The 26,093-nt window shown below is 55.4% G+C and overlaps 1 protein-coding gene across 1 annotated transcript in view; it reads right to left on the bottom strand.

Moving 5' to 3' along the window:
• The window catches only part of NUP93 (nucleoporin 93), a 104,432-nt gene continuing 78,339 nt past the window's right edge, over window positions 1-26,093 (bottom strand). The window contains exons 6-22 of the mRNA XM_075536800.1: window positions 17,508-17,582; window positions 15,523-15,612; window positions 14,142-14,281; window positions 10,767-10,899; window positions 9,577-9,734; window positions 8,600-8,765; window positions 8,344-8,437; window positions 7,600-7,791; window positions 6,943-7,069; window positions 6,786-6,858; window positions 6,529-6,573; window positions 5,462-5,578; window positions 4,505-4,623; window positions 2,891-3,008; window positions 2,422-2,505; window positions 1,300-1,428; window positions 1-258 (exon numbers count right to left, since the gene is read on the bottom strand). Of these exons, the coding sequence (XP_075392915.1) occupies window positions 148-258; window positions 1,300-1,428; window positions 2,422-2,505; window positions 2,891-3,008; window positions 4,505-4,623; window positions 5,462-5,578; window positions 6,529-6,573; window positions 6,786-6,858; window positions 6,943-7,069; window positions 7,600-7,791; window positions 8,344-8,437; window positions 8,600-8,765; window positions 9,577-9,734; window positions 10,767-10,899; window positions 14,142-14,281; window positions 15,523-15,612; window positions 17,508-17,582 (1,971 nt within the window). The 3' untranslated portion in view covers window positions 1-147. The remainder of the gene's footprint in view (window positions 259-1,299; window positions 1,429-2,421; window positions 2,506-2,890; window positions 3,009-4,504; window positions 4,624-5,461; window positions 5,579-6,528; window positions 6,574-6,785; window positions 6,859-6,942; window positions 7,070-7,599; window positions 7,792-8,343; window positions 8,438-8,599; window positions 8,766-9,576; window positions 9,735-10,766; window positions 10,900-14,141; window positions 14,282-15,522; window positions 15,613-17,507; window positions 17,583-26,093) is intronic.

The raw sequence follows: 26,093 nt of genomic DNA, 5'->3' as shown, positions 1-26,093 counted from the left end.
GATGTTTAAAAGAAATATAAACCAAAAAAATTTATTGGTGTTGACAAAAATACGTAATACAAAAAGAAACCACAACACAACAGAAGTGAAACCAGCCCCTGCCCCCCCCACGCGCTGTACTGACGGCTGAGTCCCCAAGCTGGGCAGCTAGTTCATTAGGACCTCCATCTGCACCAGCCTCGCGTTGGTGTCCCCAGACGTCCGGTAGGGTATCATCCCGGCAAAGGTGATCAGGGCTCGGGCTTGGCTTCGGAGTTGCTGAGAGAAGGAGGGAGGAGGGGAAGGAAACAGGTGAGTTTCGAAGTCAGAGCAGGGGCTGACAGTGGGCACCATGTGGCCTCATGCGCTAACCCTTGGGGGCAGGCAGACTGCTGTGGGGCTGATCCTTCACTGGCATGCCTGCCCAGCCTGTTGCAGCCACTCAGCCTGGCCTACCGGGCCCTGGTGCCAGCAGACAGCAAAGCCCATCAACTGGCACACGGGTGTTCCAAGCAAGCGGCTCTGGCCCAACATGCTTAGCTAGGCCGGACCTAATTCTGTGCTTCAAAACCCAACTCCACTAACTTCCACTCTGCCCCTGCTGGCTTGGTTCCAGCTGCATCTGTGGGCTCTGAGCTTCCAACGCCAACCAATGGCTACTGCTGTGACTTGGGTATCTTCCCCTCTGCCTTCCATTCCTCTCCCCACCCCCCTCCTGACCCAAGTGCCTGGCAACTGAACATATGGCGTGGGTCCAGGAGGGAAGAAGACAGCCGTAGGATTTGAACCCTGTGTTTCCAACCAGGGGTGCTGAGTCAGCGCCGACTCGATGGCACTGAGTGCAGTTTCCAGTAACAGAACAAGAGACAGCCTCCGCTCTGATTCCTAGTGTCAATGACTCAGTAGACAACTGTTCAAAATGCCCACACCACTTCAGACGATTGCCTTTAGAGAGGCACCACCCTCCTGAAGCGCAGAGGCTGCGTATCCCATGTGTCTACACACAGGGCTTTTATGGGAGATGCAGGATCTTCCACTGATCATGCCTGATCAAGCTGCTCCCTGATGCCTCAGAGCTCAGAAGGCCGCTGCCCATTCACAAAGGGGTGTGGAGCCCCCACGGAATCAAGCACACATGGTGGCCCACTGTGAGCGGGGACGTGGGCCCAGTCCAGCCCAGCCCATTTCCCCTGTGGCTTGAGACCAACAAGTTCTTTCAGGCTCAACGAGCTGTCTGGTGAAGGCCACGGTGGCCACATGGCTGGAGAGGGCAGTGGGGAGCAGAACTGAAGGGTGGCCTCCAGGACACAGGGATCTTACAGAGTCTCGGTCCTCGATGACGCGCTGGGGCCTGGATGCCGAGGGTGGGCTCGTCCCCTTCAGTCTCTTAAACTGTGTGAACAAGATGTTCATGGTGGCCAGAAGCACCTCCGAGAGGTTGTGCCTGATCTGCAGAGAAAGACGCAGTCGTAAGGACGGGAGCCGAGGCCCCAGAGTTAACAATAGGAGGAGGCAGGGTGGGCCACTGCCAGGTGGGCCTGGCCCTACCACGTCCCTGCACCTGTCACCAGAAAGAGGTGGAGGGCGATCAGGGTCAAGAGTGAGGGCTCACCGCGGGCAGAGGTCACGCACCCTCCCTTCTCTGAGGCAGGAGGGAGTCAACAGCCCGCGTCAGGCTGGCACTGGCCACAGAGTGAGTGACCAGCACCTGGACTTCCATGCAAACAGGTGAGGAAGCACGTCCCATCCCCCCACCCTCCCCTGCCTCCGACCATCTGACGAGCCCACCACCCCCGTGGGGTCTCTGGACGCAATGACTAGGAGCCAGAGGAAGGTAGGAAAGAAGTGGACAGTGGCTGGGGGCTTGCATGTGCCCCAGTTCCCACCTGCCTGGACCCACGTGTGAAGCTGGCCTGACTGCCTCCTCTAAAATCATAGGCCTCTTGCTTTACGGGCACATTCCAGAACCAGGCAGCGGGCCCTAAGGGCTTGTGGTTCTAGAGCAAGAGTCTCCCTGGAGCCACACCTGGGAATGGCCTAGTCGGTGCCTGGATCAGGGAACCAGAAGCCCTAGGGGGGGCGGCCTGGGTGTGAGGGTGTGCCAAGCCCTCCTGGTGGTCTGGCATGCACCCAGCTGCAGTGCCTGGTGCCTCTGCAGAAGGACCGGGTCCTGGGATGGCCACTGTGCTGGTGTTGAGCACCCAGAGCAAGTGGATCATACAAAGATCAAACCGGCCCTCCCGTTCCTCCCAAGGACATGCCTGACACGGCAGCCTGCAGCCTGAGGGTCAGCCTGAGGACACCAGGAGTCCCAGCCCAGGGCTCAGAAGTGAGAGCAGTGTAGGAACCCAGTCTCCAGGGCTGCGGTCACTAGCGCTCTCAGGAAGACAAAGCTCGTGCCAGAAGCGGGGCACCAAGGGACCGCGCAAGAAGAGCACTCACCTCATCGCTGAAGTTCCGGAAGGCTGCCACCCTCTCCTCCACACTTTCCTGATGCAGGGGCACCAGCTTCAAGCGATCGATGATCTGTTCAGAACAAACACAAGCCCCCGTGACACAGAGCATCACATCACCCCATCAACAGCGGCCCTCACCAGCCCTCACGGCCGGCATCCCCGGGCCGAGCCAGCGTGCACACACGGTTTCGGCAATTCCATTCCGATCCTCGTTTCCCAACATCGTTCGCAAACTCAAAGGTTTCAAGTTACTTTGAAGACCAGCTGGACTTTTAGATCAAGGGGGCAGGGACTTCACACTAGGACAAGGGGACGCCGCACACAAGGATGTGCTCGTCCGTCCTCACTAACAGGCACCCTGGTGGCGCCCTTCGCGTTCAATGAGCTGCAGCTGGAGCTCTGGGTCTCCAGGGCACGTGCTAGCATGAGCTTCTAACGCCGTCCCAGGGGCTTACGTCAAAGGCTCTGTCCACGTGGCCACTATGGTACTCGTCGAAGAAAGTGATCAAGTCCAGGAGAAGGTAGAAGGTGGAGCCCACCAGTTTATTCGCGCTGATCCCCTGGGCCCTGTACCTGGAGGACAGAAAGGGGGCGGGAACATGGTCGGAACTCCTGCACTACGCTAAAGGCAGGCAAGAATTCAAAAAGCATCACAGCCTTTCAGCTCTGGGCGAGGGGCACAGGGAACAGACAGCTCTGCTCATTGTGAAACAGCCCAGGGTCTCTTGGCCTGTGCACGGATCCACTCACACTTTGCAGAGCACGGCTCCCCAGCCTCCGCCACCACTGTAGCACCAACTCTCTGGGGACAGTGGGGGTGCTGACGGGCAGAGCCAGCAACTGTCCTGGGGGTATCTGACAATGGCAAACGGCAACATCCCACCTGCCAGCGAATGTCACCGGGGAGAGCACCCCTAACCAGTGTTCCTGGGTCACTTGGCTGCAAGTATCTTCTGAGGGCGCAGCCATGGAGTGAAAATGGAGAGTGTGCTCACGCAGCCGACTCACTGGGGAGCAGGTGCATCTGAGTGGTGCCTCTGGGCCACTCAGAATTCCCCATTCATCCATACATCCATGCATGCCTTCACCTATACATCCATGCGCCTACATCCATCCATCCATCCATCCATCCCCTCAACCATAGCTTTTTACCAGCTGGCCTTTGAAATGGCTGGTAAATATATAATACACGTTTGATGAAACAGAGGACGACCCTTCATGAGCTGGACCAACACATAATGGCCACTGAGCGGGACACACAGCACCAGGCAGTGTTTCCTTCCATTGTCCACAGAGCTGCTGTCAGTGGGGAAAGCTCAGCGGTACCAAACAACAAGAATGTCTATTCCTGTGATGAAGTCCCATCCAGCGGTTAGAACAGAAATCAGACCTCTAGTATCAAACAGATGGTATAATGCTCTTCCAGTGGTGGCACGGTCTAGTAAATGCAGCGCTCACTGGTTCAGGGCACACCCACCGGGAGTCAGGGTAGACCACCACATATCATGCTGCGGCTGCCAGGATTGGAATGAGGCGAGGGGCTAGATGGGGAAGAGGTGTTGGTCACTGCTTCAGCTCAGGTGCTGCCATCAGAGTGTCTGATACAAGGCACCCTCTTGTGTAAAGCACAGGTCTCAGAGCCTGGCTCTTTGGAGCGGCCCTCGGGATAAAATGTTTGAAGTCGTATAGATGGGTAGCATCTCCAGAGGCTGGGGAGGGTGGGGGTGCGGTGTCCAGTGAAGAGAGAAGGGAGTGAGCATCTGGCCCCACACTTGCATTTTCTAGATGAAGCCCAGAGGAAGGCTTGTGCACACCGAGTCACACAGCTGGGCCACTTCCGAAAATCCAGCCAACAGACTAGTGCCGGTGAGGACCAGCGAGTTGGCATAAGCACGCTATCGTCTGTTCTTATCACGGTCACCATGTGGAGATGCTCCTAAAACTGGGGCTCACCCCGCAGCATTTGTAGAAACACTCCCCGCCCGGCCTGACTCAGTCACAGCAGTGTGAAACCACAGGGAGCCCCGCGGCCTCACCCGGGGTCCCACAGAGCCAGCCCCTGGCCTCACCGTTCAGCAATGGCGAGCGCCATGTTCTTGAGCCTCTCTTTGTTGGACTGGGGGGCGCTGATCTGGGGGACAACAGGGCTGAGCAGCTTGTTCATCAGCTCCAGCACTTTGTCAGGATTCTGTTCAAGAAATCACCAATCCAGGGGAAAGCCATGTAAATATATCAATATGAGAAGGTATGTTCTGGGTGATGAATGGGGATGTTCTAGAGCTTGACCTTAGGTAGTGTTTCCACAAACGAAATTCAACCGGCTGTATCCTTAAAAACGGCAGGCACACTGTCCAATAGGCTAATTACACCTCAATCAAAATGTTAAGCAATTTTAAACAAACAAGTTTTAATTTAAAAAAAGCCCACGGACTATACCCCTATCTTTGCTCATTCCCACTTGCTGGAATGGAATGGCTGCACAATCTTGATCAGCCATTCTACGGTCCACGGAGACACCACCACCGGGCTTCCTCAGCTCAGCGTGATGCACACTGACCTAGCTGCCACCCAACACCAGTTCAGTCCTACAGCGTAGCCTTCCACACGCTGCCATGGTCAGAAAGGCCTCCTGGGCACCAGTGAGAACTCACCAGACCGTGAGGTTGGCAGCTCAGTACAGAGCCCACTATGCCCCCAGGGTTCCTATGGGCATAATCAGTGCTACGAAATGGGAACTCCACTCTGAGTGGCCCATTAACCGTCTGAGCACTGGGAGAAAATGCCCCCAAACTCAAAGCCAACCTCACTGCCACTGAGCAACTCTAGCACCTAGCGACCCTGAAGGACAGAGCGGAGCTGCCCGTGGGGGTCTGGAAGTGCATCGTGATGGAAGCAGATCTGCTTCTCACAGTTTCACCAGTGGGCTCAAACCACTGACCTTGGTGTATCCCTGCTGAGCATTAGTGCATTTCATACCAAAGGGCTAGCAGGTGCATTCAGTGCAGGAGGAAACGGGCCCGCCTTACCTTGGCAAGGTCATATAGCTTTGCTGCTTCTTCAAACAGGCCTTTATTTTCTGCCACGGAAGCAACTTTGTTGATAATAGGCTTTGTGTCGCTGGTAAACTTATCTATGACTCCAGGCTGCTGGACACAGGGGGAGAGGGAGGAAGAGAGAGAGAGAGAGAGAGAGAGAGAGAGAGAGAGAGAGAGAGAGAGAGAGAGAGAGAGAGAGAGAGAGAGAGATGGAGGCCCAGAGCTGTTGTTTTCAGCCCAGAGCTGCAACTGGACGCTGAAAAACACTCTAGCTGAAAGCACAGACATTTCCTCTGCGGGACTCCGGCTATGGTCCGACAGGGCACGGTAAGAGGAGGCAAGGCACCGAAGACCATCCCCACACCTCCAGCAGCGGCCAAACAGCAGGAGAGGTCCCATCGGCCTTGGAAGGAGAGGGCCAACGCAGAGCACATGCCGCCCTGCCGCCTCGGAGGGTCATGCTGCTTCTCAAGCAGGCAGGGCTGGATGGACTGCGCTGACCTCATCCCACCACCCGGGAGGCAGCCAAGAGGAGTCAGGAGGTGGGTGCTGGGGTCAAATTCCAGCGCCACAGGACCTCAGGGAAAGGGATGAACTGAGCTTGTTTCTGTTTCCTCCACAGGGAAACCACGCTCCCACCTTGTTGGGTCGCCGTGGGAGGCGCTTAGGAATCCCCAGGACGAGCTCATCACAGAGCCTGCCAGGCCGGAGCCTGTCAGCAGCATCACACACCCGCTGCTGAGCAGGAGACGCTGGGGACAGAGAGGAAGCACGAGTGCCTTTCCTGAGGCCACAGGAGAACGCTCCAGCCCGGCCAGGCCCCATGGGTCTCAGGGCACAGCGGCGTTTCTGGGCCCTCAGAAACGACCTTTTCCACCTAGGGAGGGGCGCAGCCCCCACTCCCCTTCCCCCTCCTCGGCTCAGAGAACAAGAGGGGCGTGAAGAGGTGAGTGTGCTGAAGGTACAGCTCCACAAAGCATGGAAGCGTCTGTGTAAGCAAGGCCACCCCCTGGGGCCTGTCACCCTCACTCCGCGTCCTGAGGGCGCGCAGCACCCACCTTTCTACTCCCATCGTGCTCCAGCTTCCCCAGAATCATGTCGAACTGCAGAGACACAGAGGGGTCACTCCATTAGCCGGGCAAGCAGCGGGAGCGGGAGCAGGGCAGGTGGGGGAAGTCGTACAGGGAGGAGAGGACAGTAGGATGTGGTCGGTTAGAAACTGAAGTTGACTCTGGACATCGCCTGGCCACACGCCCTGCCCACACTGAAACTCGGGGTAGGACGATGGACAACGGACGGACAGACACCAACGTACCTCGCGACTTTCTATCACCAGTTCGCTCACACAGCGCAAAAACATGTTTTCCCCCTGGCTGTCTTTCTCGTCCCTGTGAGGGGCAGAAGCACCAGTTTGTGGCACGAAGGGGTCTGACAGTCCTGTGCAGGGGGGCGGCAGGTGGCGAGCAGCTTACCTGAGGAAGTAGAAGTACTGGAGGGCTTCCCGAGGGTCTGTGGACTCGAACTTGCGCGTGTAGAGCATGAGCAGCCGCACCAAGTTGAGCCGCCGCATGCAGGGAGGGTCTCCGGGCTCGTGGCTGACTGCGCCGGGGGGACAGGGATAGGTCACAACCACCAGGCCCCTTTGACCCTCACAGCCCAGGAACCACAGACACGGAGATGGAAGACCCTGCAGCGCAGCTCACCTCTCACACCCTGTCCTCAATGCCCTCCTGTGTACAGTGCCCGAACTCTCTCACTGGAAGATGGGGACCACACACTGTGGTCCTTACTGCTCTCACCAGAAACCTTTCTCACCCACACTGCCCGGGCCCTCCCAGAGATGGCTGGGAGCCACAAAGGCCAAGGTCCTAATGGATACATGACCCAGGCCCAGACAGCTGCTCTTGTCCATTCTCTAGCACCATAGACACACACTCGACGTAGCATTTTGAACCATGAACACTCCAGGGAAAGTCCGTAAGGGCACGAGCCACAGCACTACCACTAATCATCCACGCACCAACAGCCCACAGTGCTCGAACACGCTGGCTGGTGGGTCCTAAGCCCTGTTGGCTGCCCAATGGGTGTGGCGTGGCTGCCCTCCCGCCAACCCTGCCCCCATGACTCACGGAGCTGTGCGCTCTGCCCGGATGATTTCAAGAGCAGCTTCAGCTCAAACAGCACCAGGGCCACGTGGACGGCGTGGCAGCGCAGCCGCTCCATGCGGAAGAGGAAGGCGATGGCTGCTTCGAACTGGGCGGTCAGGAAGAGGACTTGGAAGTACAGGAAGGGCTGCTGATTCACGGTGAAGTGGGACTCCCCTGGAAGAAGGGACGGAAGTGGCCGGCCTGAGCCTAGAGGGCCTGCTCAGGGCGGTGCCAGCACCAGCATGGGGACCCTGGCACGGTGGCCTCCTCCCAACACCACTGGCAAGTGGAGCGAATGCCATGGGGCCCACAGTGTCCCATGTGAGAGAGAGAGAGAGAGAGAGAGAGAGAGAGAGAGAGAGAGAGAGAGAGAGGGAAGCAGACCCCAGGCTGGCTGTGCAGGAGAAAGGGCGATTTCTAAGACGCTGCGGCCCACCCACGTTCACAGCCGTCTGAACTCAGCAAGTGCCGACGGTGGGTTGGAATCTTGGACCCTTCTTCCAAGATCTTGGAAACAAGGAGGGGGCCGGAGCACAGGTGGCGGGTCTTGTCCTTGTCTCACATGAGCACAGCTCAGAGAACGGGGACAACAGTGTGGGCCCTACTCTGGAGCACACCCCGCTCTTAAGGCCACGTGGCCTTCCCTCTGGCCCTAAGGGGCATGGGGTTCCGAGGGGGAGACAGATTTCGAAAGGGCGTGGGTTGGGTCGCCTCTGGGTGTCTTACCGTAGTCCTCCAGCAACTGCTTCTGGAGCTGTGAGAGGCTGAGTCTGTCTTGCGGGGAGCTGGTGCCGTCATCATCAAAGCACACTTGGTTCAACTAAACCCCCCAGAGAAAGACACGCATTGGCCCACGCCTTCCTGAGCCGCCGGGCACAGTGCTGACTGGCTGGGCTGACATAACCAAACCAGGGCCAGGAAACGGGAGACTCGCTGGCCGCCCGCACAGAGCACAGACAGGGGCAGAGGAAGCGGGGCCTGCCTTCAGCCACAGGTAGTCCTCGGTTTTGTCGGCCACTTCACTCTGGTTGTCGGTGACGTCGCATCTGCCGATGATGCAGTACACGGCCCGCTTGTAGGGGTCCGTGTTGTTCCGGAGAGCCCGGCGGTAGTGCAGTCGGAGCTTGTTCTCAGTAGTTGGGGACAATCTAAGGACACAAGGACAGGCAGCGTCACAGACACAGTTACGCTTCTTGAGATCCGTGAGGACATCGGAAAACACAAGTCCTCACGACAGCCACGAAGCCTCCCTTCATCCAAGGGACAGACACTGTCTTTGCCCGTGCCCCTCAATGCCCACACAGCCTGACTGGGGCCCTTCTCTAGCCCCCAGGGCTGCTCCGCCACGCAGGGGCCAGTCGGAGGCAGGAATGCACAGCAGCCGTCCAGCACGGACTGCAGGGCTCCCTGTGGAAACTGCAGCGCACTCTGGATCCAGACAAACGACTGCCCTCCAGGTTGTTGCAGGAATGACCATAGAAGCTACCGCCACTCCTCCCACCCCCGAGACTGAACGGGCTGAGAGGTGCACGGGCTGAGAGGGCAGTAGCAGAACCCAGAGCCGGAGCTCCTGAAAGACAAGCGAGCAGACAAGAAGCACTTCGGAACATTCCAGATCAGAACTCCTAACTTCGGCCATGGCACCAGGACAAGTCGGCACAGAGGGGCCGCAGTCTCATGAGCAGAGTGCCACAACGCAGGGAGCCCGCTCTGTAAGGCACCCTTGATGGCGGGCCACGTCCTGACATGGTGCTCGGGCACAGCCTGAGCTCAGCTCTGCCAAGGAGAGTCCCAGGCCTCCGCGTGGGGCGGGGCGGGGCTCTCTGTGAGGGCTCCCATGCCCGTTTCAACAGTGCTCCCCATTTTCTAACAGACCCCTGCCCCCGGGCTGGAGACTACTGGGCGCCCGGCGCAGCGGTCAACAAGCAGCATGCCAAGGAGCGCCAGCCTGCACGGTACCTTCTGTCCTTGCTGCTCGTGTACTCCTGGAACCAGGTCTTGAACTCCCCCAGCTGGTGCTGGGCTCCATTCACCACCTGGGAAGCGGCGAGCAGGTCTCCGCAGCGCATGCAATAGTAAATCAACGCCCACACAGGATGACCTTCCACCTCTCCGTCCTAAGAGCAAGGAGGCCCAGAACCAAGAGCAGGTAAGACAAAGACTGTGCTGCTCTCTCGGGTGCCGGCGCCCAGCAAGGTCCCCTTCTTGCGTGAAGGCAGGGAACTCTGAGAATCCCCACTGATCTTTCATAGCCCCTGCCGGGCCTGTCGCACAGATGAGGACAGCGAGGCCCAGGGAGCTGCAGGTCCTCTGGCCAGTGGCAGTTGCCCTTCGTGGGGTTCCTCTAACACCCTGCACTGCCCCCCCCGCCCCCAGAGAGCAACAGCTACAGACACCGAGTGTACGAGGCTACCAGTGCACACGAGGTCATGAAACGTGAACGGAGAACTCGCACTCATGCTCTGTCCCACAGGGCCCACTCTCCCGAGTACTCCGGCTGCCCTCCACTCTCCCCCCACCTCCTTCCTGGGACCCTTTCCCCAAAGACCTCTTCCTCACACCCAGCTCAGATCAAGTCCATGTCTCCACTGAAGTCCACAGTGCTCAGTCTGGCCCTCAGGGCTGTCACCATGCGGGCCACCCTCCTGATGCTCACCTTCTCCACATGCTCTTCCTGCCCCAGGACACCCGTTTCCAAGACCCCGGGCTGGGAAGCCCGCCCAGCGAGTGTGAAGCCAGCCAGCCCCCGCTGTATCCACCGCCCTTGGTGCCAAGCCCCAGGCTAGCACTTCCGCCTGGGCTAATGGGCTGTAGGAGAACACCTCCAGATGCCTGCGGCTGAGGGGAAGGGCTGCGCCCCAGGGTCGGGCCCACCCCCCTCCCAGCTTCTAGGCAATCATCTCAGAACTGATCCCAGGCCCTGCCTCTCACAGCACCTCTGAGCTCGTCAGCACCTGCTGCTGGCTCTGTCGGATCCTTTCCTGAGCCCGGAGCCTGGCTGAGCCATCACCATGACTGGCTGGGGCTCCTGCACGCCCAGCCCCCCGAGAGGGTCCCAGCATCTTCCCTCCGCCCTGCTCGTCGCACAGCTCCGGGCGAAAGCACTGCCCTGAGAGACACGGAGCACACACACAGAGAGCCGGCCGTACCTGAAGTCCAGGCAAGGGCGCTGGAAGTTTAAGGTTCAGGAAACTTCTAACCAGCTGGTAAGTTCCGGGCACACCACCCAGCTGAGCCTGGTGCAGATTTCCAAAGACAGTCGCCAGGGTATAGTTCTTATAGCTGGAGAAATGCAAAGGGAAAAACAGGGGTGACTGAAGGCACACATCATGCACATCTGCATCTAGACCCCTGAGGCCGGGCTGTACGTCCACAGGGCCTGGACTTGCCAGAGGAGCAGCGTGAGTGAAATCAGTGCACAGCGGGTTGCCGGTACAGACCCCTCCCTGCAGACTCACAGGCTCTCTGGGGAGCACACACGAGGGTAGGGTGCAGAACAGCACCCGTGGAAAGTCCAGTCAACACCACAACTCCTTACCCAGAGTCACCAATTGTTGACACTTGGATGCATGTCATCTCTCCCTGTGCACATGCTGTTTGTTCCCCAAAACCACTGGAAACACCGACAGGACTCAGGGCTCCCTCGCACATCAATGTCTCCTAGGAACTAGGAGAGAGAATCCGCGACCCACCTCAACACCTAAGCTATGAGCGAGTCTCCCGACATGCCCTGGCTTTATCACTGTTGGTGATTGTTTTCAGTTCCGTCATGGTGTGAGTCCTTGGGCTGGTCCTTCCCACTGAAACGCACGCGCCAGCAGCAGGGAAGGCCAGTCTGCTGTGGTCTTGGTTGGCCCTATAAGACTGGCCCACTTGATGAAGAGGTGTTACCCACCACATTTCTCTGGCAAATAAGACCTTTCCCTTGACTCACCCGGCTGGGGGAGTAACACTTGGGAGATTGTGAGAATGAATCTTCTGCTCACCAACTATCTGTCGCGTAATTGTCTGTTTTCATTGAGGATTCTGGCTAGCCAAATACCACAATGGTAGTTGCAAAATGATGGTTTTCTACCACCCCCTCTTCATTTACTAGCTGACATACTTCTTACAGTCTGCTAGTATTTTAAAGTGCTTCCAGACTGACACTAAATGGTCCCACTGTACAGTTCTTGATGTGACTGAACTATTGGATGGTATGACATGTGAAGTGTGTGGCAATGAAAGTGCTGAAACTGAATAGATGATCCAGGCTGTAGACACCCCAATTTAAAGTTAAGATAATAAAGAACTCCTAAGTCAGGAGCACCGAGGAGGCAGTGGTTAAGCTCTGGGCGGCTTCCATGGGGAGAGGTGTGGCCGTCTACTTCTGGAATAACCGACAGTCTCGGCAGCCCTATGGAGGGCTGCTTTCTCCTCCAGGGCCGATCAGGTGGTACTAACTGAGGGGGGCATCTTCCAAAACTTCTATCACAAACATGCATTATCACTGTCACTGAACAATTGTGACGAGTTTCCTGGAGAAAATAAGGAAGTTGTAGAAGATTTCATTTTACCCGGATCCCCAATCAACGCTCATGGAAATCACAGGTCAAGAGAGAGAGAGCCAAAGTCGTGAAACTCTCCTGCAAGAGACCTCTCTGGTGTCAAGAGGCACAGCGTGTCTGTTCACCGCCGATGCATGAGCATGGGGCGACGGGCAGGGAAGGCCGACAGAGGACGGAGGACTCTGAATGACGCTGCTGCTGGAGAGGATGAAACACTGGAGAGACACACGAGCGAAGGGCAGGCGGAAAGCTCCTGACACACAAGGACCCGTGCTCAGGGGAGAAGAGCCGGAAGAAGAACTGTGCTGAGAGGAACTGACCCGGTCCCGCAATGGGTTCAGGCAAGGTGAGGCTGTCCGGGACCAGGCAGCTTCCCTCTGCGGAGGCTCTGGGTCAGAGCCGGCCCCGCAGACCCCCAACAACAGGCATGCCAGCACTAGAGGCTTTTAAAAGCCGAGGTTCGGCAAGAGCCCGGAGGCCTGCAGCAGCGGAACAAACGGGCAGTGTGGTTTTCTCATTTGCATCAAGAAGCCGAGGCTGACAAGGGCCCACGTAGGAGAATCCTACATTCTCTCAGAGCTAAGAAATACAAGGGGTTCCACAAAGTTCATGGAACGATTCCATTGTCTTCGAATCCCATTTCCCATGAGCCCCTTGTGTATAACCCAATTCAAATCACAGAAGATGGCAGGGACCAGAGAGAGCAAGGCTGTACATTTTCCCAGCACTTCCACACTTGAAGATTTTCCTGGGACGGTGTCTATGTTGCCACCCGCTGCATCACTGGCCCAGCACCAGTCAAAGCAGCGTACAGCGGACTCCAATCATTCTAGAGCACCTCCTTTGACAAAAGATGGCAATAGAGATCAGGCAAAACCACCGCGGAGAAGAATTCACGGAGACGTGTCCTCTGACAACTGCTACCTGAAGACCGGGCCTGCTGACCAGCAAGGCAAAACCCAGCAGCGCGCACCAGTGTTAAAGGCTGGGGTTGGGGAGGGGAAAAGCTGTCATAAGCAGATCCACATGTGAACCCACTGAAAAGAATCCTCAAGAGTTGGAAAGTCATACTACAAAACTTATAAACCCTTTGTGCTGACTAGGTGACTTAAAAAAAAAAAACCCTTCTGGAGAGTTCCAGGTTTTTCCTAACAGGAGGGCAGAGGCTAGTGAGTTGAACACCTCTCGGGTGGTGGCAGTCTACTGTCTAATAACACCGTAGTTGGTATAAGAACCTATTCTTTGTGGCACGCAGTCTGAAGTCCTCAGGTACGCACGGGGAAAGCGTTCCTAGGACTCCCTGCTGAAGCGCTATCTTGTTGACAAAATGCTGCTGGCAGCTGCAGAGGCGCAGTGGCAAATGGCTGCAGTTTAGCGAGTGTTTTCAACTTGGCCTTCTTCTCTGCAGCCAGGGAGAGGCCCAATCCCCCGCCTCTGAAATCGAGGGTCTCCTGCACACTCAGGACCACCCCTGCCAGCCAATTCAGACCTCGACGCCGTGTCCACAAGCAGGAATGAAAAGGGACAATAGCCAAGGCACAGCCTCAGACCCTTCGATGACCAACTCTGAATAGTGAGGAGGTGGCAAGGAAGCCCAGGCAGACCCCAGGCCTCAACAGCTGGAAGGACGGGAGGGACTCCAGTGCCGGAGGAGCACCAGGAAGACAAGAAAGGCTAGCAGGCCTGCCCAGCGTGAGCAGGGAGACACTGCTGCGGAGAGAAAAGGAAATGGTGGAGCACCCCCACCCCTTGGGACACAGCACCCGGGTCTGTGTTGAAGGGCTGTGAGTGGGTAAGTCACGGAACAGAGGCTGCTGCCCCCTGACTTCTTCCTGGAGTTTCATGCCCCCGCAGAAGGTAAGGTGGTCCTGAGATCAAGGAACGTGCCTCTCAAGCCACACCGACCTTGCTTACACTCTACCCAGACAGCCGGCTTGGGGTGTTAAAGCCAGCCCCGCTGCGCTTCTGCTCCCTTACCTCTGCTCCAGGTAGGCCAGGGCCTGCCTGACAAACTCCATGCGCACCTCCACGTTGTTGCGGCTCTTCACCACATCCGTCGCCGGGACTAGCAGCACGTCTGTCATTTGTTTGACCATGGCCCACATGTCCGAGATGCTCTGCAGAGAAATGAAACCGCACATCACAAGGAGAAGTGGTCTTCCTGGAAGCAGCAGCAGGAGGGGACGAGCGGAAGGCCTTCCATTGGAGACACCCTCTGCCCTGCCGCGTGCTGGAGCTCCATTCGCCAATGAGCTGCCCCTCACCTGCTCCCAGTCAGCCTCTCAGATCAATTACTATGCCAGATCTGACATAGCCGCCTACATCGTGAAGACCACATAAAAGCAACAAGAACACAGAATCCCAGTGGATTCCCCCTTAGGAGAGTGAACAAATTTCTAATCTAGGAGTTGAAACTCAACTACATTTCAGTTCTTACAAGGTCATTTGAGTTTCTTAAGGCTTAAAATAAGAGTGTAGCCGACATAATAGAGGTTTTGTCCTCCCCAAGCCTCTCCAGGGGCCCCTGCTCTCACCCCATTTGGTGAGTGTCACAGCTCCCTAATTTCCCTTCCCACTCACTCCCTTCAAAAGCTGCCTCCCTCATGGTGGCCTCTGAGAGAGAGAAGCAGGCACCCCTCCTTTGCCGCCCCCACACAGCTGGGACTCCTGCGCCCCAGGGCCCCTCCTCAGTCTTGCTCGCTGGAGTCCAGAAGACTTGAAAGGCAGCAACAGTGGCAGAAGAGCAGGTTTCTACAAAGGGACAGAGAGGATTGTTTCTTGCCTCTCTCTCAAAAAGCGAAGTGAGAGAATAGCCATCCACATGGGATTCTTTCTAGGAGATGTGGCGATGTTGTCCTTCATCGGACTCATTTCTGTTGCCTGACATCTCACTACGGGAAAGAGGGCGGGAAGGAGGGAGGGAGGGGCGTGCTTTGAAGGACTTGAAAAAACCCAAATCCAGGTATGGGTACTTGGCCCCAATGGCTAACTGTCACCATTCCTCTCTCCTCCGGGCTGCTCACCATGAAGGCCACGGGAAGCATCCCCTTTACGTCCCGGCTCGTGTCAAAGGGCCCTCCAGTCGGCGGCCTCTAAGAACAGGACTGGCTGCATGAGGCAAGAGCTCAAAGCCAAGGAGAGCCCGAGGAGAACGACTGCGATCGTTCATCGATTCTGGGCCACTCAAATCATTAAAGGTTCAAAAATTTAAAATTACAAAAGGTACTTTTAAAGGAACAGCTAACATTTCATCCCGAGAGACAGAGTATCTGCTTAGTCGTTTCAGCACGCCAGCAAGTGGCCCACCCCGTCTGCACACGGCCTCGCTCCAGGCTGAGTTCGTCCCGGGCCACGTTACCTTGTCATCCAGCCCCACGGCGGCAGCACAGAGGTCCACAAGGTCAGGTTGCAGGTGCCCGTTCACGATCTTCTCGTTATAGATATAAATCTGAAAGGACGGAAGTAAGACTGCCATTTCCACGGCCACTTTTTCTTTGTAAAGCGTCCTGAGGCCATTTGGAAGCCAGTGTTAGCCCAATGGCCGGCAGAGAGCCAACTGCCACCATGGCCGCGCCCGATGCTCAAAGAGCAGGCTCTGAAGAAGCTACCAATGGGTCTGCAACACCTCTGCCCAGCAGACGCCAGTCCCAGTGAGCGAGAACCAAAGGGGAAGACCTTAGAAATGGAAGGGCTCCCACGGAGGGTCCCCAACAACCCAGGCTGGCCTGGTAAATCTTTCTGCCCAAGAGCTGAGCAGCCCTCCCTGTGTCGGAATAGCAGTCACTGCTGACTGCAGTGTCCACCTCTTCTTGGCAGAAGCCTTGTTCCCAGGAGAAAGACCTGGGGGATATGTACTTAATGGAGGGGAGGTTAAAGGGATGAACCTGATGACGACGGTGAGAAGGACTACCTGGGGCTTGCTTTTGTGGAGGTCTGTGTTCCAACTGAAGGAGGCAGTGATGTCAGGCAGGCCCACCCCAAGCTTCCTTGCTTTTTAAATGGGTGAGGAGGGATGGGAGCGCGCCACTGAACGTTAGTGCTGAGCTGGAGATGAGCTGAAATGCTTGTGAGACTCTGAGGTGGGCGAGCCTTCCCTTGCCGTGCCCTGTGCTTACTGCAGAATAGAACGTTCACTCTCAGCTGAGTGCACGCTATCGCAGTCCTACGTGCTGTAAAACGCCAGTCCTACGAAGCTTCAGCCCCTACACAAGTGTAAGCTGCGTAGCTTCTCCCCTCGGGAGCGTATCACGTCCGTGGGCCTGAAATCCAGTGTCACAGAGGCACTAACGGGGCCAGGTGAAATGTGGAGGGCGTGAGGAGAGCTCTAAGAAGCGGAGCAGAAGGAGCTAGAGAAAGGCCCGGTGGCCTCTGAAGGCATCCGAAGGAGGCCTTGTCTGTGGGGAAGCCTCTGCTGCCCAGGGTTTGGAGAAGCGCCAGGAGACTGAGGACAGGGCGTGGAACCCTTGCGAGAAGGCAGTGGCCATCCAGTGAGAGCCGGCAGCTCAACGGTGAAAGGGCCGGCGTCTCGTCGTACTTCCCGCACTCCTTCCTCCACAGCGACGTTTGGCTCTGCTTCCAATGAGCCACTCACCGCTCCACAGAGAGACAGAGCCACGAGTGGCTCCAAGGTGCCCCGCCCCCCGTTTTCAAAGGATCAAAGGTGTAGGCCGTAGCTGAGCAGATGTTCCTTGGCCCCTGATGTGGGACGAACTCAAGGAGACGGGAGCTCGCCACTGCCGTTCTAGAGACGAAATGTTCCCTTCCTGATTCTTTGAAGGGGACCGAGGAGGGAGTGGGTGTTACAATAAGGCACGGCTGGCCAGCGCGGCTTTGATCACCCAGTCCCCGTTCCAGGGGCACTCTGCTTGGGGCAGTGTGTGGCACACAGGGCCCGAGTCCACACAGCCGTGCTGCTCATGCAACAACAATGGCATTACACATCGCCACGAGCACTGTGGCTGCTACCAAGGCAGAAAAGCACTTGGACCGTTTCTCCTACCAAGGAGCGGGTGAAAGATTTCTAATACAACACTGGCAGCCTACCAGTCCACCCCACGAACAGAGAACTCCACTGCCGAGCTGCTCCTGTACGCAGGGTCACCACCACATGCAACCGGGACGCCTCGCTCAGCGGACAGCCCGCACGTCCGTGTCCCCCACCCAAGGCGGCATTCCACTGCCCTTCCAACAGCTCCCCAGTGCGAGGGGAGCTAGTACCCAGGCTTGTAGCCTAGAGCCAAACTGTCCCTGGGCTGGCTTTTCACATGAATCACCCCTCCCTCCCCACCCCACCTGGGTTCAGGAGGTCTTTCTAGACGAAACCTTCCAGGAGGGCACGCTCACCTGCCGGGCGTAGGCCATCTCCATGCTGTCCAGAGAGCTTCGACCAGGGGGCCCCAGGTCACTGATGTAACTTGGCTGCAGGGAGAGACACATTAAGAGGAATATTAGGCTGTGCTTTCCAGGCAGATTTCCTCAGAATGGCATGAAACACAGCTCTCTCCCACAAACACAGAAGGGAGCAGGTCTGGGACTCGATCTGACTCGCAAGTGCTTGGCGGCTGGATTAGCCCCAGTGGAGCCCCAAGGACTACTTCAGGACGGCCACTTCTTTCCAGGGGAAATCAACCTGGCGGCACACAACACGCAGGGGCAAATGAAAAGGGATGCATTCCACCAAGGCTCCCGTTCATGCATGCACCGGGGCTGGAGCACAGGGTGGGTTCCATCATGCTCTGGTGAGAAGTGGGGGGCTGCGGACAGGTCCCCTCAGGCACAGCCTGGTCTTGGGTCTCGCTGGGGGGCCTTCACAAAACACTTACGGCAGAGAGGTCAGGCCAAAAGGCTAGGGGACTCAAGCTAGAGAACGACTCAAGCTGTGACCTTGTCAACTGCCTCAAATGCACCTGGACGCTGGACACCGAACAAGGTGTGTTTGAATCACGGTGCTGGCAAAGAATATTCAAAGGACCACGACTGCCAAAAGAGCCAACAGGTCAGTCTTGGAAGGACAGCCAGAGTTACCCTTAGAGGCAAGGACGGGGAGACTCGGTTTCACATACTTTGGACATGCTGTTGGGGAGACGCCAGTCCCTGGAAAAGGACACCGTGCGTGGTAAAGTGTACGAAAGGGAAGACCCGCGAGGAAATGGGCTGTCACCGTGCCTGCAACCAAGGCTCCAACGCAGCTCCTGTGAGAGGGGGCAGGCCGGCAGCGCTCCACGCCGCTGCGTGAGGGCTCGCATGAGCCCGGCTGAGTGGACAGCACCCAACAGCAACAAAGAGGCCATCTCGACAGATTATCGTAAAGGACGCAGAGTCGTCATGAGCACGTGTCGTGAAGAAATCTTAACCTGGAGGACAGGCCAGGGGACGCTGTGCAGAGGACCGTCCACCAGCACAAGGCATCTGCTCGTCCGAAGAGGGAAGCAGCAGAGCTGGGCTAGAGAACTGTTGGGAAACCCTACTCTGTCCACCCGACAGTCCTGAGCTTGCCCCATTCAGACTGCTTTTTCCTTCCTACGCTCCAAGAACAGTACGGAGGAACACGACTCAAGTCCCCTGAGGATGGTCAAGCTGCCATTTGGAAGGGGCGTCAACTGAAGAGCACAGGGAAGGGTTAGGGTGAAGGGAACATCCCTTTCGGAAGTACACGGACCTAAGGGAGGGCAGGCCATGAAACAAGAGCTGTACACTTTGGTACCTTTGTTTAACAAAGGTTTCCATGATTTTGCATCCATCATTTTCTTACTTTACCCCAGTCCTGATTCAGCATTTACTACATACCAAGCACTGCCCTCGGAAGCAAGCATCTGTTGCCCTCTAGGCAATTCTGACTCAGTCACCCCAAAGGGCAGATTAAGACTGCTCCGTGGGCTTCCTAGATCTGCCCCAGGGGAAGCCCAGCTGTAGTAGCGGGTTCTGCGCTAGGCTGTTACCTTGGAAGCCCACAGGACAGTTCTACTCTGTCCTAATAGGACCCTGAGTTGGAATTAACTCCGTGACAGTAAGCTTGGAGTTCTGGAATCTTTCCAGGGGGTGGGGAGGGGGCTGGTGGCACAGAGGGTAAAGTGCTCAGTTGCTAAGTAAAAGGCCACGTGGTCAGAACCCCCCAGCTGCTCCCGGGGAGAGGATGTGGCCGCCTGCCTCGGGACAGATGGTGCAGCCTGGGGAACCCTGCGGGGCAGTCTGACCTCTCTCCCAGGGAGGCCTTGGGGAGAGCCAACCCCTGACTCTTCAGCTCTCAGCCAAATGCTTTAACCACTGCACCACCAAGCCTCACAAGGAAAGTATTTCTTTAAAAAAATAGACCATTTTATTGGGAGTTCTTTGAGCTCTTACAACAATCCATACATCAATTGTATCAAGCACACATGCAGGTAGGTGGCCAAGGCGCACTGGAAGGGTGGAATTTGCCCAGGGCCGCTCTCACAGGAAGTGGTGGCACCATCCTCTGTATTCCCAGGACGACTCGCACCTGTCGCAGGGGCGGCCCAGGGACCCAGTCCGAGGACAGCCATCACAGACCCCGGCAGTGCTACCCAAGGCGGGATCTAGTCAGCGGCTGCCTGGGCAGGGTTTCATAGGAGCGTTCCCCTGGGGAGCAGCTAGTGAGTCTGGCTGTCCAGAGCTAACACGGCTTCTTAGTGGTGTAACACTGAGTGGACCACTTCTCAGCCTCAGCTTCAGCTATAAAATGGTAGCAGGAATGGCACCCGCCTCATAAGGGGGCTTCAGGAAGCTCACGGACAAGTCAAATCACCCTTTGTGAACTCCCCTGTAGGTTACAAGGAGACTAACAGTATTTATCAAGCAGCAGGGTGAGGAGTAAAAAGAGCCAGTGCTCCGCAGTGCTTGCCGGGACAACTTAAGACCCAGGAGCACCGCGACGCGCGGGAATAGGCCCGGAGAGCTTTCGCTCTGCGCTGGCAGGAGACACTCCGGCATTTTCCCCCCGCAATGACCTCGTGGAACAGGCCCCTCTAGGCGCTGAAGTGAGGGCAGCCCCTTTCTGGAACAGAGCGTGCTCTGAAAGCTGGAGGGCTCACAGGGAGCTGAGCCGGCTAATCCCAGTCAGCTCACTGGGGAGAAGAGGCGGGGGCGGGGAGGGGCAGCACTAGGGCAGTCTTGCTCAGCAGTTGTTTGAGCGACAGAAACACATGAACAACCTGGAGAAATATTTTCCAGTACTAAAATCCTTGTTGTTTTTTTAAAGGCATCCATTTAAAAAGTAGTTGGTTTCCAGCTTTCGAATTTCCATTTAAATTAATTTTGCCTAATGCCCTTGTTTTCACAAGTACTTCTCCTTCATTTGTCCTTGGCCCAGCCTCAGGACACAGAAGTACACTCACACATTCCTGAGCAGAGGCTGGCCTCCAGAGCCAGGATTCTTCCCAGAAGGCTGGTGGGAATAACAATCTAATTCCTCAGACCGCTGGGTTTTTCTGCCCTGCTGCGTGAAGGAGCCCTAGCGGAAAGTGACCAGGGCAGGGAAACAGGGGTCAGAAAGGAGTGGGCGGCATGAGGGCAGGGCCACTGGCTCACCCAGGGGCTGGAGAGGCACAGAGCAGTCGCGACAGATGAGGAACCCTGGGGAAACACGGGATAAAGATGTGGCAATCTGCTTCTGTAGAGCTTGGCCGCCTCGGAATCCCTCTGTCCTATGAGGATGCTCAGAGTCCGGGTCAACTCTAAGTCATAGATCTGGTTTTCAATTTGGGAACAGATGGAAGATCTTCCCAGAGTAAATGGCATGCCCCAAAGAGCCATCTTAGAAGAACATTCCAGAACAGGGGACCACACACAATCGGATAGTGGTAGGAAAGGATTGCAATGCTTCATTTTAAGTTTCACACGCTTATTAAGCACCAAATGGGTAAGTGCGGAGCTGCTAGTCTCAAGGCCAGTGGTTCAAACCCACCAGCAGCTCCATGGGAGAAAGATGAGGCTGTCTGCTCCTGTAAAGTCTATGGCCTCAGAAACCCTGTGGCAGAGTGGCTCTGAGTCAAACCGATCCAGTGGCAGTGAGTTTGTTGTCTGCAGGATTGGGGAAGGCACCTCCAGGGATGAATAAACTCTCGCCACGAGTTCAGGTGGGCGCTCGCGCACGTGTGTGTGTGTGTGTGTGAGTGTGTGTGAGAGAGAGAGAGAGAGAGACTATGACGTGAACGTGCTGAGCAACACAAGTATAGAGAAAAGGAAATCATGGGGCAGTGTAGAAGGAGTTTCATTCCCCAGTGGAATGTTTAGCAAAGAGCCTAATTTACAGTGAGGGCTATAAAATCTGTCTACAGAAGCCCAGAATGAAATGTCAAGGCTTGGCCAGATGACCCAGGTGCTACCCCAGCCCAAGTACCAACGATGGCCTTGGCTAACGACACGTGCTGTGCCAGTCTCACGACTGCTGCTAGGTCTGAGCCCTAAAGATAGTGCGCTTCCAGGAAAAAACCTCCAAGTGTGTGAAATGGTGCCACGCATGGACTCATGGAGACGTGTGAAGGTGCAGATGAGCGCCCAGCAGGCCCTGAAGGAAAGGGCGTCCATCTGTGAGTGGAAGAGACTGGCTGTGTTCCCACATGGTTCTTCCATGCACCTCTCTGCCACTCAGTTACCATGTGAGGCACCAAGAGGGTGCACTCAAGGGCCTGGTGCACTTGCTTGTTTTTTGTTCTTTTTCTGAAAGCACCCAGAGAACTTCCTGTAATTCACACCCAGCTCAAGTTCCAGTATGTGAGACGGAGCCTTCACCATCTCAGCTCCTGGGAAAGGGCCAGGGAGCCAGACTGCAGTTTAAAATCACCTAGTCTGAGGTTTTCAAATTCACACTCACCGGTCTGCATTTTACTGTGTTTCACGGAATCTTACATACGATAAGACGTGTTATTTCATTCACCACAGGGGGACAAATAAGTCTGTCAATCAAAGTCAAACACACTACTGAATTTAATGCATATCCCAATTTCAGAGATGGGTAGGGAAACAAGGTGTGCCTGGCTGTGGTGAAGTAAGTTCTTTAGGTGGTCTTTGGCCTTGATTCTCCGGAAAAGTTTGAGTTTGAGAGCCCCCCTCTCCTACACCCCTGGAGAATTACTTTTGCCCTAGTTTTCTACCCCAGAGGGGCTGACACTTGCTGGGGAAGGTAGGCTGTAAACCAGGATGGTTGGAAGCGGTGGCCCTGGTCACAGCGATTGCAGGGATCGGTCAGCAGACTCTGCAAATGCCCATGAAGTGTTTACAGCTTGCCATGCAATTGAAGTGGCTGAGGCTCACTGGCCCCGGTGGGAGGAGCCTGCCTTGGAAACGACAAGGAGCTGTGGAGATGAGCACCCACCACAGAGGTTTACAAAGAGAAAGAAGCAGGAGAGAAACCGCAGCAACAAGCAGAAGCGAGAAACAGCAAGGAACCTGAACACAGGCCAAGGATGGTAACACTGGAGACAGTGACAGGCTTGGCAGGGGCCCAAGTCAGTGTGACAGACGGCAGAGCTAAGAGGCGTCTGTCCAGAGGGGGCAGAGGAGTGATCAAAATTAAGAGGCGATTCAGTGTAGGAAAGCTGCCGCCATTTTCTGCTCACGTTCTCTAGGGAGCAAGTTGCTTGCTGGGCCACATTATTTCCCAAATAACACAAAAGGGTGTCCGAAGTCATCACAGGAAAACTCCCAGTATCTCTTCATTCCATTTTCCCAGGCACACTCTCCCTTACCTCCAGGGGCCGCCCGCTGGCAGGAGCCCCGGCGGCACAGCAGTGCAGCCCCCAGCTGCTAACGGAAAGGTGAACTCATCCAGCAGGGTGTTAGAAAACCCCGGGGTGTGGTTCTACTCTATCCTGTCCGGGCGCTAGCAGCAGGAACCCACGGGATGGCACCTCACACAACAGGACCAAGTGGGCAATAGCCTGCTGGGACTGGAGAGGCCAGGGATTCCAAGCACTGTTTAGTGGCACTGTCTGTCCAGCACACAGCGGGCATGGTGGCAGGGCTAGGGCGGAGGTGGGGAATCCCCTGCCTACTCGCCACATGCTAGACCTGGGCCCATGAGGGCTTCGCCAGGAAGCTAAGTACATTCTTTCTATTCAGACCACAACTTGAGAACTTATTAACTCTTTAAATTCCCTACCTCTTTCTTCAATGACATCCCAAGGAAATCAATGCTTCAAACTGACTGTCTGTTCCTTTATTAAAACACACCAGCTGCAGATTGTGACCAATGTCCCCGTGTTCTCCTGTGATTGGAAAACTTGGCAGGGGGCATGAGGGGAGGGCTATTTCAGAAACCATTGTTTTTCCAGTCAGTTTTTAATTTTAAAAAAAATTTAAGCCTTGTGCTGCGCTCTATAATAAATTATCCTAATTTGAACATTTCCTTGCAAATGCAAGATCAGCTCAAAATTATCTGGAGCCTCTTTTCTGACTAATGACTCTTGAGAGTCTAACAACCTTATTCCTGGCAATAATGTGCCAAAAACCTATTTGAGATATTGAACTATACTTCTTCAATTTTCTTCTATTTAGGAACAAAGATTTATTTATTTAAACCATTATTAGCAAGAATCTGTAAACAAAATGGAAACACTCAAAAAGGCCAGAGCCATCTTAAAAAACGATTTAAAATTTAATAATCTATAGCACACAAAACACTACCATAACACATACTGGCAGGACATGCCTCGTCTGTGCTGTGAGCCCTGGGCTACGGGCTTGTCCACGAGCTCGGCCGGCCCTCCTCAGGACAGCTCTGCGGGCGACAAGCGGGCTCCCTGAATTACAAAGCCTGTCTTCTGACCTTCACAGTCTGTGCTCTCCCTGGAAGAGGGTGGGGAAGTACCGCCACCACAATGACTACTGAATAAGGCCTGCAGACACACACACAGAGCTCCACACACCAACGACAATGGTTAAATGGAAGAAAAATCAAAGGAACTGTCAAGTGGGAGGAAGATAAGGAATTCTCACACGACGGGCAGGAGAGGACAGTGATACAACCATTTCAGAAACCCAGCTGGCAGAGCCCACGGAAACTGACCATGTGTATGCACACCCAATGTGGCCCGATTCTCCTCGGGGGTGTGCCCAAGGGAAATACCTCAGTTCACAACATACTGTTTATAACAGACAAGACCTGGAAAATCCCCTACTGTTCGTCAGTACTGCCATCCAGTCGGTTCCAACTCTTAGTGGCTGTGATGGTTTTTTGTGCCAACATGACACCTGTAAGAAGACAAAGCCTCTCTCTCTGCCTTGACCTTCCTGCTTGCTGGCCACCCTGAGAGTTGTTGAGGGCTTCCACCGACACAGAACCCACACGAGTGTGCACGCACCGGCCTGGGACCGCCCTGCATTCTGCATCAATGCACGTGGCCACATGCAAGTCTGGAGAGGGCCTCAAGGACTAGTACCTTATGCGTTTACAGATTTATGTTGGCCTGGGCGGAGATGTTTTCTTGATATCTCACTACTTCTTGGTATAAAGCTCTCTCTTCCACATAAAGGAGTGTCACTGGAGTTCTCGAGACCACCCGCCTAACAGAGTGACCGTATGGACAACAGAACGAAGCACTGGTCAAGCCTGCGCCATCCTCACTAGCACGGTCGCTACGTGTGAGCCCACTGCTGCCGCTGCAGCCACTGCGTCGATCCAGCTCACCGAGGGCGTGCCTCGTCTGCACTGACAATGGCCTTCTCAGTTGTTCACCTAATGGGATACTAGTTGGCCGTGAGAATGAACGGCCTGCAACCACACAACAACAGACAGAAAGTAAAAGAAAGCAGAAACAAGAGAGTGTGTTTTATGGCTCCAGTTACACAAGTTCAAACTAAGCAAGGTTGCTCTGTGATGTCAGAAGTCAGGGTAGTGGTTCACTTGATGATGGGCAGGTGGGGAGAGGATGGAAGGCGACCACCGGGTACTGGTAATGTTCTGTCCCTTCATCCTACATAGGTGTGAAGTCAATGAGCTGTTTGCTTCTTTGTGTGTATGAGAAACTTTGGAGAAAAATTCAAACGAACAACAGCAAGCACACAATCAAACCTCTTCAGTCCAGACAATGGTGACTCCTTGGATGGCCCAAAGAGCGCACGTGTCTGCACAGCGGTCCGCCTTGCTAGGTGTCACAACGGAGAAGAGTGAAAGCATTGAGAACCTCCTGCCAAGGGGATCTGAGGTCAGGGACAAGGAGTCTACTAACTAGACTAGTCTATTTTTAGGGGGAAAAAGTAATCCAGGAAGAATATCTCATTAGCAACTTTTAATGAATTCCAAATCCCAATGCAGACTACAACCTAGTAACACCATTTTACAAAATGAAGTTTATAACAGTGTGAGCTGTTCTAGTCATTTGCCTAACTTCACCAGGAACTGAGAAAGGAACACTGAGGTGATCACGGGTCTCCCTACATTAGTTCTTCATTCTCAAAGACTGATTTGTTCACAATGTGACTTAACAGAGGTGGGGTAGGGTCCTTCACAAGTATCTGGGGGCCAATTCACAGAAACCCGAAACTCAGTGCCCCTCAGTTGACTGTACCTCATGGCGACCATGTGCAGGGGCTCTGACACTGTCTGTCTTTACGAAGGTGGACAGAAGGGCCTCGTCTTACTTCCATGGGGTTGCTGGTGGGCTTGAACTGCCAACTCTGAGGCGAGCAACTTGTGCCTACCCCACAGCACCCTCATAGGGCGCCGACCGAAAGGCAGGTGGTTCAAATGCACCAGTGGCTCCTCGGGTGGAAGGTGAGGTTGTCTGCTTCTGTAAAGATTTACTCTCCGGTCACTATGACCTGAGAATCGACTCTGTGGCAGTGATGAAGAGAAACAGTGGTTTTCAAATCGAGAGATTTGCAAACTTGGGGCAGATGAAGTTAGCCTGAAGTCAGGAGGAGCTGCCCAGGTACCCACTCTTGACCCCACTGTCCTGGGTCTCAGCAGCACAG

The sequence above is a fragment of the Tenrec ecaudatus genome, chromosome 18 (genome assembly GCF_050624435.1).
Source record: "Tenrec ecaudatus isolate mTenEca1 chromosome 18, mTenEca1.hap1, whole genome shotgun sequence".
NCBI classification, from domain to species: Eukaryota; Metazoa; Chordata; class Mammalia; order Afrosoricida; family Tenrecidae; genus Tenrec; species Tenrec ecaudatus.
The sequence above is the reverse complement of the archived record's forward strand: the minus strand, read 5'-3'. Positions and strand labels throughout refer to the sequence as shown.